We start from the raw sequence: 25,412 nt of genomic DNA, 5'->3' as shown, positions 1-25,412 counted from the left end.
ACTGAGTGAGATCATCACAGATAATAGGATTTACTCCTTAGACTTCCATCTGCAGCCTATCAGCGGCCTTGGAAACAGTGACATCATTATATCACAAAGTGACTCAAGGCTGTGTGGTGCCATTGGAAAAGCCAGGGTCCCTGTGTCATTTACAGCTCTCTCCCCTCTCCTATCTGTCCTCTGTTCCATCTGTAGCTTCCCTGTGCCTCTACCTGCACTGTATACTGTCCTGCTCACACTCTGCTGCTGCATAAGAGGGACAGCTAGTGATGTCAGTGCGCTCCGGCAGGAAGGCCCCCTGACAAAGGGGATACAAAATGCCCTGTACCCCTCCTTAATTAGGCTACCCCTCTCATCCTTGTCACAGGGTTACAATGAAGAGGAACGAGTTTACATTGCAACTCAGGGACCCACGGTCAACACCGTCGCTGACTTCTGGAAGATGGTCTGGCAGCAGCAATCTCCCATCATCGTTATGATCACTAACATTGAGGAGGTCAACGAGGTCAGCGATGTTTACCGTATCCTGATAAATTACCATTATAGCGGAGAGAGATAAAGTACCTGCCTAACTGTTGTGTTTGGCCCCTGCTTAGCTTGTCTATAATCTGATTGTGGCCCCAGGAGATAGAAGTGTTCTTATATAGTCACCTGTGTTGTGTTGTTCCCTGTACCCGCCCCAGAAATGTACAGAATACTGGCCGGAGAACCGCGCCGCGTACGAGGGAATAGAGGTGACCGTGAATCGGACCATCCAGGAAGATGACTATGTGCTAAGACTTATGACTTTAAAGGTAAGGCACATGTAATAAGACACGCGTGTACGCAGTATGGGCCTGATTCAGGTCCATTCGGGCCCCGGCATATTTGCTCCAGTGACCGATGTTTTTGCTCTGCCCATGTGAAATGTTAATATGCGCATGTGCAGGGCCGCTGTGTGGACCCCTCCTTGCACAGTCGCTGAAGTTTTCGCACAGGGGGGGGGGGCTGGAGGCGGGTCAGGGGGATGGCGCATGGGTGCGCGTGCGGCCCAATGCATGCCAGTGGCAGGCAAGGGATGTTGTAGGACGTCAGCCGCCTGCCCCGTTCTCGGAGCCGCACGCCGCAAATATGGGTCAGTCAAGACTGACTTATATTTGCGAACAGGGGGAAATAATCTGTTGATGGCCGACAAATGGATGATTATGCTAAACATAATGCGGCAGGTATGTTCACGCGGTGGCGTTAGAGGGCTCAATAAGCAGCCAGATTACGCCGCTTAGCGAGTCATCGTGAATCAGGCCCTATGATCTACTGAGGCGCTGCACGTACAAGAACAGTGTGTGGATTATTCGGTCAACAGTGTCAAGGTCGACGATAAATAGGTCCAACCACTATTGGTTGACAGTGAAAAGGTCAACACGGGAAAAAGGTTGACATGCACTAAGTCGATATAAACAAAATGTCTACACAAGAAAAGGTAGATAATGGAAAAGGTTGATGTGATTTTCGTACCCCCGCATGGCTCCCTTCCCTTGCCATGGTTCAGGCATGGTGCCTCGCCGGAGCCTCGCTTCGACCGGGACATTGGACCATTCTCAGTAGTAGGCAACCTGGATTATAAAGTACGAACAAGTCCGGTGAAAGGAAAAAAAAGCTTAAAAATGAATGCAGGCATTTTCATGTGTCGGTCATTGGCAAGTCAACCTTTTGCTTGTGTTGACTATTGACTGACCGAGACACTGTCGACCTAACAACCGGAACCAACAAGAATCACATGTGGCCTGTTTGGTCACACACGTGTAGGGTCAAATTACCCATTATGACTTGCGCATCCCGTATTGTCCCCCCTTGCTACTTACAGGAGATGGAGTAGGGGGGACATTTAGTAAAGTACTTGCTTACATTTGGTAATCCCTCCCCGGATCCCCCCCGTGTGCCGCCTGTAGATGGGGGAGGTGTAGCGGGCGTGGGGTAGTCCTTGCGTCATTGTGCCTCTGATTTATGGGAGCATCACCACAATGACCGGATGCGTCATCAAGTCCCAATCTCTTCCTTTGGAGCCTGGCCTGCACTGTCGGGGGTCCAGCAGACCCCCTGGGAGGTGGTGTGGGTAATATGTCTAATGATAGGGCATAGACAGTCAGCCTGTTCTGTAGATGTACAATGACATTGGGTTGTGCTGTAGTGTGCTGTTGCCCATTAGGGCAAGGAACATAGGGCCCGATTCAGACCCATATGCAGGGCTGCAAATGATTAAATGACCACGCATGCAACGGTCCACTTGTATATGGACTATGAGAAGGCTAGCCTTCAGTGGCTGCTCGCAAGGTGATTGACAGACCCCGGGTATTTGGGGGCACTACGCCGGCATTTTCCGGAAAACACAGGCCCTCCCCGGCCATTGGGAGGGAGGAACTCTGACATCAGCAGAGGCCTCCTTCTCACCGCGACTTTCGCAGCACTGAGCGAGTCTAGAATTAATTAGCGCTGCGAGCAGGGAAAACCAATCCATGATTCGCAGCCATACACAGAGGCTGGGGACAGGATCTCGGCGGTGTATTCCTGCTCACTAGACTCCAAATACTCGCAGACCAGCCATCAGGTCTGAATCATTTTGTTCCCCAGGGGTCACTAATGTGACTAAATCTGTGTATTCCTCTTCTTTGTTCTAGAGTGAAGGAGAAGAGAGGCGTCTGAAGCATTTCTGGTACACCTCCTGGCCAGACCAGAAGACCCCAGACCAAGCGCCGCCACTCCTGAAGTTGGTGCAGGATGTGGAAGAGACCCAGCAGTCAGCGGAGCAGAGCAACGGTCCTATTGTGGTGCACTGCAGGTGAGCAGGGGTGTCCTTCAGGTGAGCAGGGGAGTGGGAGGAACCCTCAGGGGAGTGGGAGGAACCCTCAGGTGAGCAGGGGAGTGGGAGGAACCCTGGGGTAAGCAGGGGAGTGGGAGAAACCCTGGGGTGAGCAGGGGAGTGGGAGGAACCCTGGGATGAGCAGGGGTGTGGGAGCAACCCTGGGGTGAGCAGGGGTGTGGGAGGAACCCTCAGGTGAGCAGGGGAGTGGGAGGAACCCTGGGGTGAACAGGGGTGTGGGAGGAACCCTCAGGTGAGCAGGGGAGTGGGAGGAACCCTCAGGTGAGCAGGGGAGTGGGAGGAACCCTGGGGTGAGCAGGGGAGTGGGAGGAACCCTGGGGTGAGCAGGGGAGTGGGAGGAACCCTGGGGTGAGCAGGGGAGTGGGAGGAACCCTGGAGTGAGCAGGGGAGTGGGAGGAACCCTGGGGTGAACAGGGGTGTGGGAGGAACCCTCGGGTGAGCAGGAGAGTGGGAGGAACCCTCGGGTGAGCAGGGGAGTGGGAGGAACCCTGGGGTGAGCAGGGGTGTGGGAGGAACCCTCAGGTGATCAGGGGTGTGGGAGGAACCATCAGGTGATCAGGGTTGTGGGAGGAACTATCAGGTGATCAGTGGTGTGGGAGAACCCTCAGGTGAGATGGGGTGTCTCTCAGGTGATCAGGGGTGTGGGAGAAACCCTCAGGTGAGCAGGGGTGTCCCTCAGGTGAGCAGGGGTGTGGGAGGAACCCTCAGGTTATCCGGGGTGTGGGAGGAACCCTCAGGTTGACGGGGTGTGGGAGGAACCATCAGGTGATCAGGATTGTGGTCGGAACCATCAGGTGATCAGTAATGTGGGAGGAACCCTCAGGTGAGCAGGGGTGTGGGAGGAACCCTCAGGTGAGCAGGGGAGTGGGAGGAACCCTGGGGTGAACAGGGGTGTGGGAGGAACCCTCAGGTGAGCAGGGGAGTGGGAGGAACCCTCAGGTGAGCAGGGGAGTGGGAGGAACCCTGGGGTGAGCAGGGGAGTGGGAGGAACCCTGGGGTGAGCAGGGGAGTGGGAGGAACCCTGGGGTGACCAGGGGAGTGGGAGGAACCCTGGGGTGAACAGGGGTGTGGGAGGAACCCTGGGGTGAGCAGGGGTGTGGGAGGAACCCTGGGGTGAGCAGGGGTGTGGGAGGAACCCTGGGGTGAGCAGGGGAGTGGGAGGAACCCAGGGGTGAGCAGGGGAGTGGAAGGAACCCTCAGGTGAGCAGGGGTGTGGGAGGATCCCTGGGGTGAGCAGGGGAGTAGGAGGAACCCTCGGGTGAGCGGGGGTGTGGGAGGAACCCTCGGGCGATCAGGGGTGTGGGAGGAACACCCCTCAGGTGAGCAGGGGTGTCCCTCAAGTGATCAGGGGTGTGGGATTAACCCTCAGGTGAGCAGGGGTGTGGGAGGAACCCTCAGGTGATCAGGGGTGTGGGAGGAACCATCAGGTGATCAGGGGTGTGGGAGGAACCATCAGGTGATCAGGGTTGTGGGAGGAACTATCAGGTGATCATTGGTGTGGGAGAACCCTCAGGTGAGCAGGGGTGTCTCTCAGGTGATCAGGGGTGTGGGAGGAACCCTCAGGTGAGCAGGGGTGTCCCTCAGGTGAGCAGGGGTGTGGGAGGAACCCTCAGGTTATCCGGGGTGTGGGAGGAACCCTCAGGTGATCCGGGGTGTGGGAGGAACCATCAGGTGATCAGGATTGTGGTAGGAACCATCAGGTGATCAGTATTGTGGGAGGAACCCTCAGGTGAGCAGGGGTGTGGGAGGAACCCTCAGGTGAGCAGGGGAGTGGGAGGAACCCTGGGGTGAACAGGGGTGTGGGAGGAACCCTCAGGTGAGCAGGGGAGTGGGAGGAACCCTCAGGTGAGCAGGGGAGTGGGAGGAACCCTGGGGTGAGCAGGGGAGTGGGAGGAACCCTGGGGTGAGCAGGGGAGTGGGAGGAACCCTGGGGTGAGCAGGGGAGTGGGAGGAATCCTGGGGTGAACAGGGGTGTGGGAGGAACCCTCAGGTGAGCAGGAGAGTGGGAGGAACCCGCAGGGGAGTGGGAGGAACCCTGGGGTGAGCAGGGGTGTGGGAGGAACCCTGGGGTGAGCAGGGGTGTGGGAGGAACCCTGGGGTGAGCAGGGGTGTGGGAGGAACCCTGGGGTGAGCAGGGGAGTGGGAGGAACCCTGGGGTGAGCAGGGGAGTGGAAGGAACCCGGGGGTGAGCAGGGGAGTGGGGGAAACCCTCAGGTGAGCAGGGGTGTGGGAGGAACCCTGGGGTGAGCAGGGGAGTAGGAGGAACCCTCGGGCGATCAGGGGTGTGGGAGGAACACCCCTCAGGTGAGCAGGGGTGTAGGAGGAACCCTGGGGTGAGCAGGGGAGTAGGAGGAACCCTCGGGTGAGCGGAGGTGTGGGAGGAACCCTCGGGTGAGCGGGGGTGTGGGAGGAACCCTCAGGTGAGCAGGGGTGTCCCTCAGGTGATCAGGGGTGTGGGAGTAATCCTCAGGTGAGCAGGGGTGTGGGAGGAACCCTCAGGTGATCAGGGGTGTGAGAGGAACCATCAGGTGATCAGGGGTGTGGGAGGAACCATCAGGTGATCAGGGGTGTGGGAGGAACCATCAGGTGATCAGGGTTGTGGGAGGAACTATCAGGTGATCAGTGGTGTGGGAGAACCCTCAGGTGAGCAGGGGTGTGGGAGGAACCATCAGGTGATCAGGGGTGTGGGAGGAACCATCAGGTGATCAGGGTTGTTCGAGGAACCATCAGGTGATCAGGGGTGTGGGAGGAACCCTCAGGTGAGCGGGGGTGTAGGAGGAACCCTCGGGTGAGCGGGGGTGTAGGAGGAACCCTCGGGTGAGCGGGGGTGTGGGAGGAACCCTCAGGTGAGCAGGGGTGTCTCTCAGGTGATCAGGGGTGTGGGAGGAACCCTCAGGTGAGCAGGGGTGTCCCTCAGGTGAGCAGGGGTGTGGGAGGAACCCTCAGGTGATCCGGGGTGTGGGAGGAACCCTCAGGTGATCCGGGGTGTGGGAGGAACCATCAGGTGATCAGGATTGTGGTAGGAACCCTCAGGTGATCAGTAATGTGGGAGGAACCCTCAGGTGAGCAGGGGTGTGGGAGGAACCCTCAGGGGTGTGGGAGGGACTCTCGGGTGAGCAGGGGTGTGGGAAGAACCCTCGGGTGCGCGGGGGTGTGGGAGGAACCGTCAGGTGAGCAGGGTTGTCCCTCAGGTGAGCAGGGGTGTGGGAGGAACCCTCAGGTGATCAGGGGTGTTAGAGGAACCCTCGGGTGAGCAAGGGTGTGAGAAGAACCCTCGGGCGATCAGAGGTGTGGGAGGAACCCTCGGGCGATCAGGGGTGTGGGAGGAACCATCAGGTGATCAGGATTGTGGGAGGAACCATCAGGTGATCAGCGATGTGGGAGGAACCCTCAGGTGAGCAGTGGTGTGGAAGGAACCCTCAGGGGTGTGGGAGGGACTCTCGGGTGAGCAGGGGTCTGGGAAGAACCCTCGGGTGAGCGGGGGTGAGGGAGGAACCGTCAGGTGAGCAGGGGTGTGGGAGGAACCCTCAGGTGATTAGGGGTGTGGGAGGAACCCTCGGGTGAGCAAGGGTGTGAGAGGAACCCTCGGGCGATCAGGGGTGTGGGAGGAACCCTCGGGCGATTAGGGGTGTGGGAGGAACACCCCTCAGGTGAGCAGGGGTGTAGGAGGAACCCTCAGGTGAGCAGGGGTGTAGGAAGAACCGTCTCGCGTTCAGCACAGAGTTGCAGGGGCCATATGTCATTAGGGAATCTGGGTCTCTGCTGGCCGGGCTGTTGCTGTTCTCTATCATTCTCATCCCCAGCACAGACCACAGATGCCAGGGGTCAAACACCCGCAGCTCATCTGCCTCATAGCCAGTGTACCTGCCGCTAATTATACTGTATAGTGCTGTATGTGCCCCACGTCTGCCCACCTGCAACATTCAGCCTCATCGGGGTAAGGGGGCATCAGACATGGAAACACCAACATCTTACTATGGACTAGGCAGACATTGTGAGGGAAATTTACTAAGAAAAATTTGTGGAAAAAAATGATATTTTTTTTTTTGGCGTATAAGTATTTTTGGCATTTACTATGCCAAAAATAAGAATTTTCGTATTCTTCGTAAATTTCCCCCAGTATGTGTGATAGCTGCGGGTGTACTCTGTGCCAGTCACATGTGTGATAGTAGTTGCGGGTGTACTCTGTGCCAGTCACCTGTGTGATAGCTGGGGATGTACTCTGTGCCAGTCACATGTGTGATAGCTGGGGATGTACTCTGTGCCAGTCACCTGTGTGATAGCTGCTGGTGTACTCTCTGCCAGTCACCTGTGTGATAGCTGCTGGTGTACTCTGTGCCAGTCACCTGTGTGATAGCTGCTGGTGTACTCTCTGCCAGTCACCTGTGTGATAGCTGCTGGTGTACTCTGTGCCAGTCACCTGTGTGATAGCTGCTGGTGTACTCTCTGCCAGTCACCTGTGTGATAGTTGCGGGTGTACTCTGTGCCAGTCACCTGTGTGATAGCTGGGGATGTACTCTGTGCCAGTCACCTGTGTGATAGCTGGGGATGTAGTCTGTGCCAGTCACCTGTGTGATAGCTGCTGGAGTACTCTCTGCCAGTCACCTGTGTGATAGTTGCGGGTGTACTCTGTGCCAGTCACCTGTGTGATAGCTGCTGGTGTACTCTCTGCCAGTCACCTGTGTGATAGCTGCTGGTGTACTCTGTGCCAGTCACCTGTGTGATAGCTGCGGGTGTACTTTGTGCCAGTCACCTGTGTGATAGTAGCTGCGAGTGTACTCTGTGCCAGTCACCTGTGTGATAGCTGCGGGTGTACTCTGTGCCAGTCTTCTGTGTGATAGCTGCTGGTGTACTCTTTGCCAGTCTTCTGTGTGATAGCTGCTGGTGTACTCTCTGCCAGTCACCTGTGTGATAGCTGCTGGTGTACTCTGTGCGATAGCTGCTGGTGTACTCTCTGCCAGTCACCTGTGTGATAGCTGCTGGTGTACTCTGTGCCAGTCTTCTGTGTGATAGCTGCTGGTGTACTCTCTGCCAGTCACCTGTGTAATACTCTACTCTGCTTGCAGTGCAGGAATTGGGAGAACTGGATGCTTTATCGCTACCACCATTCTGTGCAAGCAGCTGAGGAACGAGGGGGCTGCGGACATCCTGAGGACAACCTGCCAGCTGCGGTTAGACAGGTCGGACAGTCATCCAATAATTCACCTAATACTGTATGTCTCTCCCTCCCTGTACCTCCCCTGTGTCACCACTGTCTGTAGGAGAGGAGCAGTATATATACTGTGTGTGTGTGTGTGTGTGTGTGTGTGTGTGTGTGTGTGTGTATGTATGTATATATATATATATATATAATGACGATTTTCAAAAAAATGAAAACAGGAGGCGGCACTCAAAGAAAACGTGGGTAAATTGTATTAAAGCATAAAAGTGCAAAACTGGTCAGTATACATGGTCAACAGTTTCGGAGCTGACGCCCCTTCCTCAAGACCACTGACACATCAACTGAATCAAACAGAACATAGAGTGATGTGTCAGTGGTCTACATTAAAGATGCCTGCCCGGGTGCCCGTTTTGTGGGAGAACTTCCCAAATAGTTTACTGGTTGTCGGTCAACGCCATTTCGAGCCAGTACATGGGGTGGCACTCCAGGATATACTTGCTGGTACAAAAGTCACAATAGGTCCGGTGCCTTCCTGATCGGAATTGCATGGTGCACTTCCCAGTATTGATAGAGGTTGGGGGGCGGCGGCACTCAGAAATAACGACAGAACAGCAGGCGGTGGTGGATAACCGACGTTTCAAGGTCCACAGACCTTGAAACGTTCATTATCCACCACCGCCTGCTGTCTGCCCCTCCCCTATAGATTGGACATGCAGGGCCCTTTTCCTGCCTTTGTTTAAATCAATACATTCTACCCTTTTGCTAAAAAAAAGTTCAGCTGGTGCTTCTGTGGGTTCTATGACTGCATATGGTTATGTAGCCTGGACCCCATGGTCATAACCCCAGTATTGTTGTGAGCGAGGGGCAGAATCAGCTATTACTGAGGGCCAGTGATAGTACCACAAATACTGCTGTTCTCTTCTGACACAAACAATAATAGTGCTTATTATATATACCCTTCTCTCCTGGTGTAAACCTGATGTATGTGCTACCCCACATGACCTGGACACCCCACGTGCTTCCCAAACTGAGCAGGACACCCCATACTCTACCCTTACTGAGCTCAATACCTCACATGCTTCCCAACCTGAGCTGGACACCCCGCGTGCTTCCCAACCTATGCTGGACACCCCGCGTGCTTCCCAAACTGATCTGGACACCCCGCGTGCTTCCAAACCTGAGCTGGACACCCCGCATGCTTCCCTACCTGAGCTGGACACCCCGCGTGCTTCCCTACCTGAGCCGGACACCCCGCGTGCTTCCCAAGCTGAGCCGGACACCCCGCGTGCTTCCCAAACTGATCTGGACACCCCGCGTGCTTCCCAAGCTGAGCTGGACACCCCGCGTGCTTCCCAAGCTGAGCTGGACACCCCGCGTGCTTCCCAAGCTGAGCTGGACACCCCGCGTGCTTCCCAAGCTGAGCTGGACACCCCGCGTGCTTCCCAAGCTGAGCTGGACACCCCGCGTGCTTCCCAAGCTGAGCTGGACACCCCGCGTGCTTCCCAAGCTGAGCTGGACACCCCGCGTGCTTCCCAAGCTGAGCTGGACACCCCGCGTGCTTCCAAAGCTGAGCTGGACACCCCGCGTGCTTCCCAAGCTGAGCTGGACACCCCGCGTGCTTCCCAAGCTGAGCTGGACACCCCGCGTGCTTCCCAAGCTGAGCTGGACACCCCGCGTGCTTCCCAAGCTGAGCTGGACACCCCGCGTGCTTCCCAAGCTGAGCTGGACACCCCGCGTGCTTCCCAAGCTGAGCTGGACACCCCGCGTGCTTCCAAAGCTGAGCTGGACACCCCGCGTGCTTCCCAAGCTGAGCTGGACACCCCGCGTGCTTCCCAAGCTGAGCTGGACACCCCGCGTGCTTCCCAAGCTGAGCTGGACACCCCGCGTGCTTCCCAAGCTGAGCTGGACACCCCGCGTGCTTCCCAACCTATGCTGGACACCCCGCGTGCTTCCCAAGCTGAGCTGGACACCCCGCGTGCTTCCCAAGCTGAGCTGGACACCCCGCGTGCTTCCCAAGCTGAGCGGGACACCCCGCGTGCTTCCCAAGCTGAGCGGGACACCCCGCATGCTTCCCAAGCTGAGCGGGACACCCCGCGTGCTTCCCAAGCTGAGAGGGACACCCCGCGTGCTTTTCCAAGCTGAGCCGGACACCCCGCGTCCTTCCCAAGCTGAGCCGGACACCTCCCGTGCTTTCCAAGCTGAGCTGGACACCTAACGGGTTACTTTTGCTGGGGTGGACAGCTCACTGCTAGCTCAGCTCTAGACAATCATTCAGCTCTGCAAATTGCCTTTTTTGGGGTGCAGTTTTCATTTGCTTTCTGGCTTAATATGTGTCTAACAAATTAACTCCATAAAAACTTACATAGGGTGTTCTCACAATTATACTGTAAGAGATTTACCTGGGCTCATATCTCAGAATTAAGTCAAAGCAAATTTTACTGCTTTATATTTTTTTTACTATTTATTCCTTGTAATATTATGTTTGTGTTTTTTTCTTTTCCAGGGGTGGGATGATTCAGACTAGTGAGCAATACCAGTTTGTTCACCACGTGCTGAGCTTATTTGCAAAACAGAATTCCCAAGCGGTGGAGGAATAATCATTTGGTGATTTTTTTGTTGGTCTGATACAACTCGGACAAGAAACACTGATATTAAACACTAATACTCTCCTCAAAAATAAACAACTCGAGACCACTGGTGACACAATGGGTTCCAACAGTGACGCTTTCCCATTGATTGGCAGGTCAAAGGGTATCTGCACCTATTTTTAAAAGCATTTAGGACCCCAACACATGCCTTTGATATAACTCATAAATGGGACGTTCTTCACCAAAAAAAAAAAAAAAAAGTTTCTATTGTAAATATGACTCGTCGCATCAGTTTGTTACAGGATTATATAAAGAAAAAACTACATTTGTGTTTTTACGTTTACTATTTTTCTGGGGTTACAAAAAAAAAAAAAAGATACAAAATTGCTTCTAACTGCGGTGTTGAAATTTCCAATGTAATGCAGAATAATGTAACGTATTTACGCTGAAAAGTACTTTCTTGCCTTTTTCTGAACTGTTTTTACATTTTTATCTACCGAAAACTGTGTTATATGATTCACCAACACTTCAAACCTCTGTACGGAAAAATTCAATAGTTTCATATAACATTACGCTTTATACCTCATCTTGTAAAGAAACATAGCGTTGTGTTGGGGAAGACTTTACCGCCTACAGTGCGGTGGCGCGGTGGGGGGAGGAGGAGGGGGGGTGATATGTTTATTAATTTAGAAAAAAACTGATTATATACTTTAAGTTGTTTACAGAATATTTTTATGAGCTTTAAAAAGAAAAACATTGCGTCGACTGAGAGGAATCGTCTTTGAAGAGATGACACTGCAGTATCAGTACTAAACACGGAGGGTGGAATAAAAAGACGACTTGTAATAAAACACTTACAGTGCTGTTTAGTAAATATATTAAAATGTAAAATATCATCTCTGGGTTGACGTGAATAGAGCAGAGACTTAGGGGTATTTGGATGATAGCTGGACAGTGTTGACATTGACACCAAAACCGTGAAAAACATGTCAACCTTTTAACACTAATTTATACCACTTCAAAGTGCAGCTTAATATAAAACCCCATTATATATGTCTGATCATGGATTGTTCCCATGATTATCCACTACAGCCCCTAATACCCACAGTTATTCAGTAAGGGTGACAGGGTCCCAGTGCAAAAATTATATACAAAAAAACAACACTGGGAAATTCAACCCACTACCAGTTGAAAAAAAATAAAATAATCCCATAGAGGGTTAATTACTAACATTGCATCTCTGCACCAAAACCTCATCAGCCAATCAGAAATCAGAATGTATTTGTTGTGATCTACAATGAGATTTTTGGTTGTTATGGTTACAGAGCAGATTTGCATCTTTAAAAAAACCTTCATTATAAATATAAACATACTTAAAAACACTATAGTGGTTATGTGACCATGTAGAACGCATAGTAATAACATAAATATTCCGCCAGATTACCTCATCACCGGGGTGGGGGATGGAGGGGTGTCAAGAATTGCCCATTTATAGAAATCTTCACTATGTATGCATTGTCGATATAAGTGGATTATATATATATTTAGAAATTGGGGAGGGATCCTGTGATGTATATACAGATTTTATATAAATAATGCATGCTCGCAAGTGTTTATATGTGCAGTAATCTCATGGCACAGGCTGCGTTCTCAGGCGGGTCTACATATACTAGAGTTTACTAGACTAGTCTTCTTGCCGATGGCCATTGATACATCATCTTGTGACACAAATCTCTTTGCCCATAAATAGGAATAAAAAAAGTCTGTGTAAAAATACTAAAGTCGGCCTTTATACGTTGGAGGTGGCCATTTTGTGGGCTGAACCGGGCTTCAAGAGAAATGAGCCAATCAATGCACTTGTAGCCAGTGGCATCACCAATGTGGCCATTTTGTTCAAGTAACACAATGCAAAGTGCGCTAGGGATGTCTAGGGTTCCTAGTCAATGTCTAAGAACACAGGTTACGTTCCACAATATGGCTAATTCTCATTGCCCTCAAACACTTAGGAAGCTTTAATATCTGTGTTCGCATAAATGGCGTAGTTACTACTTTGTCCCCAGAGGTCAGAGGTGAATATTTTATGATTTTTTTTGTAAATTAAATGGGGGCGGGGGGATAATTTTACCACAGATCTTCACACTTGTGTTAGACTTTTGACAAAAAAAAAAAAAAAGATTTAATCGGATTTTGAAGAAAAAAGTAAATGGGGGAATTCAGTTGTGCCACGCCCCCTCTTCTGGCTGTCTATGCTAATGTATTCGACCAGACACGATTTGGTTGTTGCTCTGATCAGACTCCCATTAGTATTTAACGCTGTTGAAAAGCACCAGGTTTAGCCGCACAAAGCTGCTGAAACCCCATCTAAAGTTGCAGCCTGAGCGCCTAGAAGTCTGGGCTTGGGAGCTTTGGGTGCCAAATTACGGACTTTAAAAGCATTGTTTCTCCGGAGGCCGCAAGAATAAAAACTGTGCGCCGCAGGTAAGGGGCATCTGATCGGAGCAACCAATTGAATAGCTCCGATCGAGGCCTAAAACTATAAGCAGCCATCAGGGGGCGCGCGGCACAATTGAATCCACCCCAATATGTTTATTATCTGCTATTACTCTATATACATCTGAGAAACCTAAACTTCAACATGGTGTTATTACTGTAATTATTTTTATTCATATTCATATTTTTTTCATATTATTAGTATTATTACTATTTATGTATTTTATAATTAATTTAATATTCTTGTACAATTTAAATAATAACAAAAAATATATAAAAATCGAAAGTAAATTAAATGAATACACCCGTCCTTGATTGTGGGGTGCATGCCTCCTAATGTTCCCCTGATTCAGGATTTCTCAGTGAGCGGCTTGGACAGCCAGGCAACCTGGGGAGATTTAACACTGAATAATTCACAGATGGGCCCCTTACAAAACAATCATACAGGGGCCCGCTCATGTGGTAAAAATGCCCCTGTCTGCCCTATTACACATCTTTTAAATTATATTAATTTTCTCTCATTTAATTACTACCGTATCTGTAAATTCAATTGTTTTTCAAACTAATAATTAATAAACTCCCTTTCAAATAATGCAATAATTATCGGGCCCTTTTTTACAGCTGAGTTTAAGTTTTTTTTGTCTTTTTTTCTTTTTCCTTTGACAAAAAGATTCACATAAAGATTTTTCACTTTGAATAGATTTATCAGGCTCCTCGTGGGTTGGGCCTAACATTCAAAATTCCCCTCATTAGTCCATTACCTGTACACCAGCAATCGTAGTATTAATATTCAGCATAGCCAATAATATATTAGATTTATATACAGTATTTAGAATTAGGAAAATTCTTTTTTTGTTCTTGATACAGCACATAAGCAATTATTATCAATGATAAATTATTATATACTATGAACCTAGTATTATGGTGGAGGATATTATTTACATAATTGCCAATACCATAAAACATTATTAGTTTACATTTTACTGAAAATAAATATGATTAGTAATATAGCAGGGAAATCTAAGTATTATGTAGTGAAGAATGTCTCTAATTATATGCCAGGTATATAAAGTATTATAATAATAAGCATAATATTATACACATATTCATTTTCACAGCTACTATTTTTCCCAGCATTTTGTGCCAATTATATTGTATAGAAATTACAGGTTGCATCTACCTGCAGCATTCAGCTAATGTAGCAGAGGACTGTATAAACTGCGTCTACGTGTTTGTGTGATGTCCCCGTAACACAGAATAGCGTATAATTACTCTGCTTCACATACACAACATCCAGAAACTCAAAGAGAAAAAACTTGTGAAAATCAGAGGGAAATAGAAATTGTTCCATTCTTTCTGGTAAGTGCAAGGAGGAAAAATGTTTTCATTCAAACCGGTTCTCCCAACAATCCAAGAATAAACTTTGATATCACCCCTAACCCCTTCTTCAACCACTGTGGGACAAAAAGCACCCTATCTTATTATGCCCCACCCCAGACCTGCTCACATTTGCATGTACGGCCCAGACTTTTCGATGTTCTGGGATTTACAAATGGGTCTATGAATGCATGGTGATCTGCAATGTTTTTTGCAAATTTGCCAGGGGCGTTTATTTTTTTTTTTGTATGGACGGCGGTCTTCTACTCGCAGCCAGCTGCGACTTCTCAGATTAACAATCTAACCTGAATTAGCCCCATTGCTCAGAAATGAATTATCCCTTTAATATAAGTGCTGCGCACATATAATATACACACAGATGTATAATAAAATTCATAACAATTTTACCTTCTACAAACAGAATGTGGCATTTATAGCAAAAACCATGGCAATGTATTTTTTTTTATATATATTTTTTGTTTAAATGGACTTTTTGGAACCATAAAATGAATCTGCTTTTGAAAAATCAAACTGGTTTATCCCCAAACCATTTCCATCACCTGTAAATCCCCCGGATGTTTTATTACAAGTATTCGAAGTGCATTTGTTTTCTAAAGGACTGTGTACTATATTCTTCGTTCGTCAGCCTCTGATAGGGGTGGTGGTGGCGGTGGGGAGGGGGATTTAATAGTTGTAAGTTTTTCAAAGTGGCAATATTCTTCAACTTTTTATAGGCAAATTCCGTTTGATTTGTGCCTTTAAATTTTTTTTTTTTTAAAAAGTTTGAAAACAAATCATCACTTTACTAAACTTGCACCTTATTGCACCCCAATCCCACCCACATGCTCTTGTAAATATCTGATCCTCTCTACGCAGGGGAGTCCACCGACACATGACTCTAATGTTTTTAATAATTTAAAAAGAAGACAAAAAACAGCATAGCACGGGCATTTTTAGCATTTATATGAATGTGATAGATATATCACCTCCGAAATGTTTTCACTGTCATTTTTATTGCTGTAAACAGATGTGGTTTTTGCATCAAATAAAGGCAGATTTGAGAAATCATTTACTGCATATTAATTGGTCTCCTGATGATGTTTGTTTTGTTTGTTTTACACATTAGTGCGTGTCGGATGAGTTTTATTTTCCTCTCAGCAAATTTAAAGTTCTAGCTGACCAATTCTCCCTAGTGCAGCACGCGGAATACGGTCATTGGATCTACAGTAACTAGGTCAACAGACAGCGAGGTCGACATGGGTCTAGGTCGACAGGTCGACATGGGCAGATGGAGCCGGCTTTATCTTTACGCGGCGCTCGCCAGAGACTCCTCTCTGGCGTGCGCTGGCGATAGACACTGGGATGCGTGTGCATCTCATGCGCGTCCCAGTATCACAGCAGCTGGGCAGCGTCTCCCTGCCAATCCCCTCTTCAGGGAGACACTGCCCAGTTCGGGGGGGTTGGGCGGCAAGGAGGACCGGTGGCGACGTGCAAGTGCGCCCCTGGTGGTAGCCAGTCGCTGGCGGGGGATGGTGATAGAATCGCCATCCCCTGCAAGGATGGAGCAGGCTCCATCTGTATACAAACTATGGCCCTACAGTTGTTGTGAAACTACATGTCCCATCATGCCTATGAGCTTTCCCTGCACCGACCGCCGCCACCCAGCATCGACCCCCCACCTCACCTGTGACCTCCTCCCTGCACTATGATCCTCTTCCGGGTTCAGGGAGGAGGAGAGCCCGGCACAGCACCAGGTAAGGGAGGGAGGGGGGAGCTGCCGGGTCCCGATGTCTCTCACTGCAAAGGACAGCTCTTAACGCAAGAGCTGTCCTTTGCCATAATTATCGCATATGCGATAATTATGTAGGCGATCTGCGGCGATGTCCAGCGGTAAGGGGGCACGGATGTTAGAGCATCCCCCCAGAGGCTGATGAGGGAATAGTGATGCAGGGAAGAGACAGACAGTGGGTGACAGGGAGAGACAAAGAAGCAATTGGTGACAGGAGACAGAGGGTGACGAGGGAATAGTGATATAGGGAAGAACTGAATAAAAAAGTCAAAGAGTGACTAAAGGGAACGCTACAAGGTTTTTGGGGCAAACTTGTGAAATAAATGTTCGTAGGATTGTTGTAAAGATTAAGAATTAACTTTTATTAGTTAGACTAAAAGATTGTTGGACGCATGAAAAAACATTAAATACATATAAATAGCATTGTAATATGTTGTCAAGTTCCACACGTGCAGAAGGCAGAAAAAGAAACAATTTAAAGGTTTTTTAGTATAGTCTAAGCGAAAATGTGTTTATCAACTGATTCTGACAAAATTGCTTACAGGACTGAATGGTTAGTCACAAATACTCAGACAGTTTACATTAGATCTGTCCTTGTGTGGGAGAAAACAGTTAGATTAGCGCAGGACAAACCCCGTTTGTACAATTTCCCCAATTTTTAATTTGGCTCAAAAAGAATAATATAGAGAAGAGACAGACAGTGAGGCAGTGGGTGACAGGGAGAGACAAAGAAGCAGTGGGTGACAGGAGACAGAGGGTGATAAGGGAATAGTGATGCAGGGAAGAGACAGACAGTGAGGCAGTGGGTGACAGGGAGAGACAAAGAAGCAGTGGGTGACAGGAGACAGAGGGTGATAAGGGAATAGTGATGCAGGGAAGAGACAGACAGTGAGGCAGTGGGTGAGAGGGAGAGATAGTGGGAGACAAAGAAGCAGTGGGTGACAGGGAGAGACAAGAGGAGCCAGTGCATGATGCCAGAGAGATGCATTGGTTGAGTGGGCCGCAGAAATGTCTGAGGAGTGTCCTGGGCACCATGGCCAGAATACGCCGGCATCCTGACTTGCAACAAGATTGGCGTAAGACTCCCAACATCGATGAGGATGCTGACATCAGACATCGTTTTAGTCCCATTGCCACAATGCAGCCTGGGGGAGTGATTACCTCTTTGTTAAATGTCACCACATTTCCTATATATATATATATATATATATATATATATATATATATATATATATATATATATATATATATATATATATATATATATATATATATATATATATATATGAAGGAACTAAAATCCATAAATTCACCGAAAAAACATTAATATACCTAAAATCATATACTTTCCCACCAAAAAACTTTTATGTATGTGTATATATAGATAAATAAATATATAAATAAAAATAACTGGTAATAATATTCTCTGTACAGCGCTGCGGAATATGTGTGCGCTATATAAATAACTGGTAATAATATTCTCTGTACAGCGCTGCGGAATATGTGTGCGCTATATAAATAACATAATAATATTCGGTACTTGTGTAATAGCACGGCGCCTGGCTACGCTACGTTTTCAGCATAGGCTAAGCTATGCTGTCAGCGTAGCCCAACGGCTGCCTAGCGTAGTTAGCACGGTGACTCCGCAGAAAACGCTTTCTTTTCAAACCCCCACGCCAGCCCGAAGCGTGGAGAGCGGGCGCGTTAAAGGTCCCCCCGACCTGTTCATACCACCACTATCCACGTTGGCGTGGAGTTGATTTTATAAAGTGTGGCGAACGCAGCGAACCACCGAGCCTGAAGCATGGCGAGGGGACGCGGAATACATGTAAAGTAATTTGCGTCCCCTTGCGGGGCTCGCGCTCGCCACACTTTATAAAATCAACTCCACGCCAACGTGGATAGTGGTGGTATGAACAGGTCGGGGGGACCTTTAACGCGTCCGCTTGCCACGCTTCAGGCTGGCGTACTGACTGACTGGACGCTGACTACGCTGGCTGTGGAAACACTATGCTACTTCTGACAGGGACGCTGACTATGCTAACTACGCTAAGCGGCCGCCGGAACACTACGCTACTTCTGACTGACTGAATATGTGTGCGCTATATAAATAACTGATAATAATATATATGTACAGCGCTGCGGGATATGTGTGCGCTATATAAATAACTGGTAATAATATCTGTACAGTGCTGTGGAATACGTATGCGCTATATAGATAACTGGTAATAATATCTTATGTACAGTGCTGCGGAATATGTGTGTGCTATAGAAAGAACTGCTCAGAAATAAATAATAAATTAGACCATAACCAGGATGGAAAAAGAAACCAGTACACGCTTGAACACAAACTACTGTATGAACTGTATGGGTACTCTAACACCATATTTTATTGTCCATGTGTGTGATATAAAAGAAACCTATAAGTGTACCCCATCCACCTCACAAGGTGAGCGACGTAGGCCTTACATTGGATTAGATCAAATTTATAATTCTTCATGAAAAAGAAAAATTAATTAAAGTTTTGGTACTCTTCACCTAGAACGGCGCCCGCGATTGGCGTCGGGGGATTTTCCATAAGGATCAATGTTAAAAGTTAGATTGGACGCGATTTTAGTGTTAAATGCCTCAATGCCCGCAATTTTTACATAGGAAACAATGTTAAATGGGCCACAGAGCCCTAATAGTCCCCCTGAAGACTTAAATGGCCCCCCCAATTTTTAACGCCACCCCACGATCAACGTGAACCCGAAGCGTGGCGAGCGCAGCGAGCCCGCGAGGGGCGGCGGTACGCGTCCTCCGACCTTTTCATACCCCCACTATCCACGTCGGCGTGGAGTTGAGAATAGAATAGTGTGGCGAACGCAGCGAGCCACCGAGCCCGAAGCGTGGCGAGCGGACGCGGATACCTGTGAAGCCCGCGAAGGGACGCGTTTACCTGTGAAGGTATCCGCGTCCCCTCGCGGGGCTCGCTGCGCTCGCCACGCTTCGGGCTCGGTGGCTCGCTGCGCTTGCCACACTATTCTATTCTCAACTCCACGCCGACGTGGATAGTGGGGGTATGAAAAGGTCGGAGGACGCGTACCGCCGCCCCTCGCGGGCTCGCTGCGCTCGCCACGCTTCGGGTTCACGTTGATCGTAGGGTGGCGTTAAAAATTGTGGGGGCCATTTAAGACTTCAGGGGGACTATTAGGGCTCTGTGGCCCATTTAACATTGTTTCCTATGTAAAAATCGCGGGCATTGAGGCATTGAACACTAAAATCGCGTCCAATCTCACTTTTAACATTGATCCCTATGGGAAATCGCGGCCATCGCGGGCATCGCATCGCACCCGTTTTTTAGTGCATTCGATGGTCGCGATGGTCGCGATGGGCGCCGTTCTAGGTAAAGAGTACCAAAGTTTTTTTCACACTATTTAGTGTGAGTTTGATACTGCCAATTACATATAATCACTGATCACTCAATTTTGGTTTATATATTTTTTTGAAACATTATTACACATTGGGCCTAATTCAACCTAATCACAAAGCAAATGGGCAAAACCATGCTGCACTGCAGAAGGGCAGATGTAACATGTGCAGAGTAGAGATGTGCTGGTTCGGTTTTATTCAGTCCTCAAACTGGGATTGCATTGGTTATCCAAAACATGTGACAGCCGATAGCCAATACGATCCCGAGTAAATCACAGTAAAACCGAACCCTCACATCTCTAGTGAAGAGAGACCCAGGTAATACCCATGCTGCACTGCAGGGGCAGATGTAAGATGTTCAGAGAGTGTTAGATTTGGGGGAGTTATATTGCTTCTGTGCAGGGTAAATACCGGCTGCTTATTCTTACACTGTAATTTAGATTTGAACACACCCCACCCAAATCTAAAGGCCCCCATACACTATGCGATTTTGGTCCGATTTCACCCGATTTTGGCACTTGGGGCCGATAAATCAGGTGAAATCGTCCGAATTCGCATTTGTGTGACATCCGATCCGATGCAAGCCCCGTGAGCATCGGACCGGATCAGGATGTCGGACCTGCTGAACATAATATGTATCGGAATCTGACCCATCATGGGCATATCGTGGGTGCTTTTGCACCCATGATGTATCAGATCCGATATATTTATATGTTTGGACCCTCCTCCCATCCCCCCACAGTACATGTACATCACTGGAAACGGCCGACCGGAGAGAAGCCGCCGCAGTGTCCTGTCAGGCTGTCACAAATGAAGTGAGTACTGAGCTGTAAAAGAAGCAGTGCTCCGTTGCCTCTGGGCTGAGCTCCGGCAGTGTACGGCACCTGACTGCCTGCGTGGCTCTCTGTAGACTCCAGTGTTATAAGAATTGGTACTTATGTATTATCTGGACTCCCATGTTAAATGCACCCCATTTTTTCATACCCCTACTATCCAACTACGCATGGAGTTGATTTTATATAGTGTGGCGAGCGAAGCGAGCCACCGTGCCCGAAGCGTGGTGAGCGCAGCGAGCCCCGCGAGTGGACGTGGTCTCATAAGAAAAACGGGAGTCCAGATATTACATAAGTACCTAAGAATTTAACACGGGAGTCCACAGAGAGCCGCGCAGACACCGTACGCTGCTGGAGCTCAGCCCGGAGGCGTCAGAGCACTGCACTGCAGTTATTTGGCCACTTACGCCTGGATACTGCCTGTAGCCATGGGAGCCTGCTCTGTGGGATATATCTGTGCTTACATTACACATGCCAATTCTCTGACCTATGGAGGTGCTGGGGGGCTCATATGTACCCCAGCAGTGGCGTAACTATCGTCCCGCAGCCCCCGCGGTGGCGGGGAGGCGCTGAGCAGGTGTGGGCGCCTGGGGGGCTGCGGGACATTACTCGCTGCCTTCTGCCGCCAGCGCCTGTGCCGGGTCCCAGCTCTCCCGAGTCCCGGCTACTGCTGCTGCAGCGCTGCTAATACATATAGTGACACTCGGAAAATGGCTGCCCCCATACTGCAGACAGTTTTTCGTCTGCTTTTTGTAGGCAGCCATTTTCCAAGTGTCACTTTTGATTAGCAGCAGTAGACGGGAGAGCGGGGACCAGGCGCAGATGCGACAGCAGGTAACGTTTCATCCACCCCTCACCCCGGCTCCCCTCCGCACACCCCGGCTCCCCTCGACCGCACCCCGGCTCCCCTCCACTGGGCAAGGTAACGGCCGCATTGGGGGGGGGGGGGGGGGGGTGTTTGTTGTTAAAACTAGCGGAGGCGCCCCCCTGCATTTTCGGCAGGGGGGAGCAGAATTAGTAGTTACGCCACTGTACCCCAGCTTCATTACTGGGGGGGGGGGGGCTACAGTTTAGGAGCAGTTCTGCTGGGGCGGTGGGGGGGGGGGGGGGGGGGGGCTACACTGAAACATTAGCCTAGGATCAGGGACTCCGCTGACGGCTCAGGGCCGTGTGGCGTAAATCACATGACACTGTGTGTCAGATAAATCACATGTGATTTATCTGATGCGAATTGGATGTATAAAACGGCACATCAAGTGTCAAATTGTATGTAGGCCTCCTGGGGAGCTGCTGGGGAAGTTCAAGGGGAATCCGATGCAATTTACAGGTCAGATAAATCTTACTAGTGTATGGGGGCCTTAACTCTCTCTGCAGCTACCTAACCAATGTGGTGGCTAACCACACCCCCTCTGGATACTGGCCCCTACCTCTGCATTCTCCCAGTGAGCCCTTCATGCCCGACACTGTAAACATCTCAGCATCTACTATGTCACTGTTCTGCTTATTCATTTCTGTACTCTGGCGCTGCGGATCCCTTGTGGCCAGTGGTGTAAAAATAAATTTTGCCCCCCCTGCCAAAATAGTTTCTGCCAACATCCCCATTATATACCCCCCCACACACACAGTATACAATAACCCCATTATCTAACTGCTGCACACACAGTATACAACACCCCCATTCAGGGCCGGCGCCACCACTAGGCATTTGCCTAGGGTGCCTGCCACTGGAGGGCGGCAGTTTGGAGCTGCCCCCCTGGATGGAGGTGTTGCAGTGCTGATTGCGGCCACCACTCCCCCCCACCCCCTCCCCCCCCCCCATTAAGCGACGCAGGGCATCACCCAGCTAGCCGTCCTCCCCCCCCTTGGGAGTGTCGCGGCGACCCCCATCACCCGGCAAGCCCCCCCCCCCCCCGTACGTCACGGCACCGTGCGTCGCATCGATGGACCCGGCAAGCCCCCCGCCACCCTGGGGAGCATCTCGGCGGCCAGCATCCCCCCTGGAGCAACGCAGCGTGGAGCGGGTGAGTGAATGAGCGCCGGGGTGCCCCCCCCCCTCCCCACCTGGGGCACTCCGGTGTGCCTAGCACCGGCCCTGCCCCCATTATATACCCTGCACACGGGTATGGATCATTAGATCACCCCAATGTTGGTCAACAGTCATTAGGTCGACATGCATTTAGGTCGACATGGGTTAGGTCGACAGGGTCATTAGATCATAATGGGTTAGGTTGACAGTCAAAAGGTTGACATGTGACTTTCCGCAGTGATCTGAGTTTACCAGAAGAGGGCAGTAGAACACCATGAGATTGTTTTGCTAGTACAAAGGCGACACTATATTCGCTGCCTGTACAGATTTGTTACCAATTTCAGTTACACAACTATAACGGTGACGGATTAAATTGGATAATGGGTGAGGGAGCTAAATATAATAGCCGGAGTCAGCAGCCTGCAGCCAATTAGATAGAAGCTTCATTTTCAGATCAGATAACTGGATGTAGAAACACTGTAGTTCCTTTATTATCTGGCCAGAGAGAAATTCTAGGTCACTGAGGACATTTCTGGCCCTCCTATAACTTTGTAGTAACAAGAAGCGTATTGACATTATGGGGGTATTCAATTGCGCAGTTTAATACGCAACTAATTTATAGCGCCGCTCAAGGAAATGCTATTTAATAAATTAACCCTTATAATTTCCCTGCACCTTAATGCATAGGGGTGCACTAGACGTGGATGTTTCCTTGCAGCTCCTGAGCATGGGATCAAACATCCTGCCTCTTGGGAATTACCACAATCTTTTGTGGAGGAACGCCACCTCTGTAATACTGCCGAACCAGGACCCCACATCCACACAATCTTTGGGGCGACTCTGAACCAATCACCATCAATCCTTGGAGCGACTCCCATACCTAATTACCACGAAGATTATACAGTGGCACATCCATCCTATCACTAAGGAATCATTTTCTTTTGGGCCCAAAGGAGGACAGGACACAACTGATCTGAGGTGACCGTTTTGGGACTTTTATCCCCTATACAAAATACAGCAGCATCTATTTGTTGTATTTACTCAATGTATTTTTACATGTTACCAGTATTTATTAATACTTTTTTATTCTTAAAGCCACAGGCCTAAGAAGTGTGCACTAATATTATCCTGTGAATACATATATATTTCTTACTGCCATATATTTTATACTGCAATAAAAACCCATGTTTTATTTCATGCATGGCTGAATAGTATTGTATAGCGCAACCGCCCAATCCTTTCCTCTTCCTACACTGAGTCTTCCTCCTGTGCCGCCATACACGAGTGACATCCTACACTGAGTCTTCCTCCTGTGCCGCCATACGCGAGTGACATCCTACACTGAGTCTTCCTCCTGTGACGCCATACGCGAGTGACATCCTACACTGAGTCTTCCTCCTGTGCCGCCATACGCGAGTGACAGTGGCGTAAGTTCGTTCCAGTTGCCCGGAGGCAAGATATATATTGGTGCCCCCCTCACATACAACCCTATATAACCTTATATAAAATATATATTTCTGTTAAGATAGATATAGAAATAGAGCACATACTGTACTGTATAGATTTCAGAACTCTGCCACAGAAGCAATATACTGTAGTTGGCTTTTAAATAACTGATTTAAATCTCCAGGCAGAGGAGAGGTGCCCCCTTTGGAGCAGGAGCCCGGCGGCAGATGACTCCATTGCCTCCCAGAGTTCTGCCTCTGGCGAGTGACATCCTACACTGAGTCTTCCTCCTGTGCCGCCATACACAAATAAGATCGGGAATCGGGATTGAAAAATTCTCGATTCCCGGGATCCCGGGATTGGCATTCCTAATTAAAAAATCGCCCCTGTCCACCACAATAACTTACTTGGGGGAGCAGCACAGGCGGCAGAATTGCGGTGGAACAGCCGGGAGGAGAAGGTCGGCGAGTGCTACGCTGGGCGCATGTAACATCCTATGTGCCGCCAGGAGCAGTCATCATGATGCAGCAGGTTCTGGCGGCGGAGGTGCGGCCTGTGCAGCGTGGCCTATGACCTAATTATGCTGCGCCGGCCGTACGCCGGTGTCAGGAACAGATGGGCAGTGTCTGAGCGGGTGCTCAAACGCTGCCCGGCATTAGACTCGCGCATGCGCCATCTAATCCCAAATTGGATACTCTAATCCCGATATTGAAATCCAAAACATTTTTGGGCCACCCTAATCTGAGTCCTCAGTCAGTGCACTGGACCAGAGAGCAGCTGCCAGGAAAAAGAGACAGGAGTCTTACCATGAGGTGGGAGAATGTGTGCATGAAAGTTCACGTGCTGGTTCCATTATGTTTGTGTATCTATTTACTATGGGTTATTTAACCTTTTATTTCTATTATATAAATGTGTGATACAGCCTATACTGTAGCCCATCTATAGTGTTAGATATTAATAATGTATTCCATACCGCTTCCAGTGTATGAAAAGACCAATGTGTATATCTATGACCAGGGTCGTTACCAGGTTCTTCCACCGCTCCCCCAGACTCCCGCACTTGCTCCAATGTTTGTCCTCAGATCCCACTTGAATCACATTTTATCTTTGTCAGTTTATTATTTGTCAGAACGTTTTCCCATTATCAGTAAAGTAATAATAATTTCAAGAGGGGTATAGAAGATCCCCACTGTCTACACAGAGAGTCAACATGTGTTAGCTCAACAGGTGCAAAAGGTCATCAGATAAGAATTCCCATATACATTATATACCCATATACAGCACGCCATAACATTATATATCCATATACACCGGGCCATAATGTTATATATCAATATACACCGGGCCGTAATGTTATATACCCATATACACCAGGCCGTAATGTTATATTCCCATATACACCAGGCTGTATTGTTATATACCCATATACACCAG

At 49.3% G+C, this 25,412-nt stretch overlaps 1 protein-coding gene across 8 annotated transcripts in view; it reads left to right on the top strand.

Annotated features, from left to right (window-relative positions):
* Nucleotides 1-15,560, top strand: part of PTPN5 (protein tyrosine phosphatase non-receptor type 5) — a 132,738-nt gene extending 117,178 nt beyond the window's left edge. For 7 of the 8 annotated variants that reach the window (XM_083163969.1, XM_083163968.1, XM_083163970.1 and 4 more), the window contains 5 exons: nucleotides 368-505; nucleotides 684-794; nucleotides 2,655-2,815; nucleotides 7,924-8,037; nucleotides 10,522-15,560. In XM_083163969.1, coding sequence (XP_083020095.1) covers nucleotides 368-505; nucleotides 684-794; nucleotides 2,655-2,815; nucleotides 7,924-8,037; nucleotides 10,522-10,615 — 618 coding nt within the window. In that variant the 3' untranslated portion in view covers nucleotides 10,616-15,560. The remainder of the gene's footprint in view (nucleotides 1-367; nucleotides 506-683; nucleotides 795-2,654; nucleotides 2,816-7,923; nucleotides 8,038-10,521) is intronic. The other variant, XM_083163974.1, reaches the window with a different exon arrangement.
* The last annotated feature ends 9,852 nt before the right edge of the window (nucleotides 15,561-25,412 follow it).

Source organism: Crinia signifera, chromosome 11 (assembly GCF_055691185.1).
Source record: "Crinia signifera chromosome 11, ASM5569118v1, whole genome shotgun sequence".
NCBI classification, from domain to species: Eukaryota; Metazoa; Chordata; class Amphibia; order Anura; family Myobatrachidae; genus Crinia; species Crinia signifera.
Note: the sequence above shows the minus strand (reverse complement) of the source record. Positions and strands in the feature narration are given on the sequence as shown.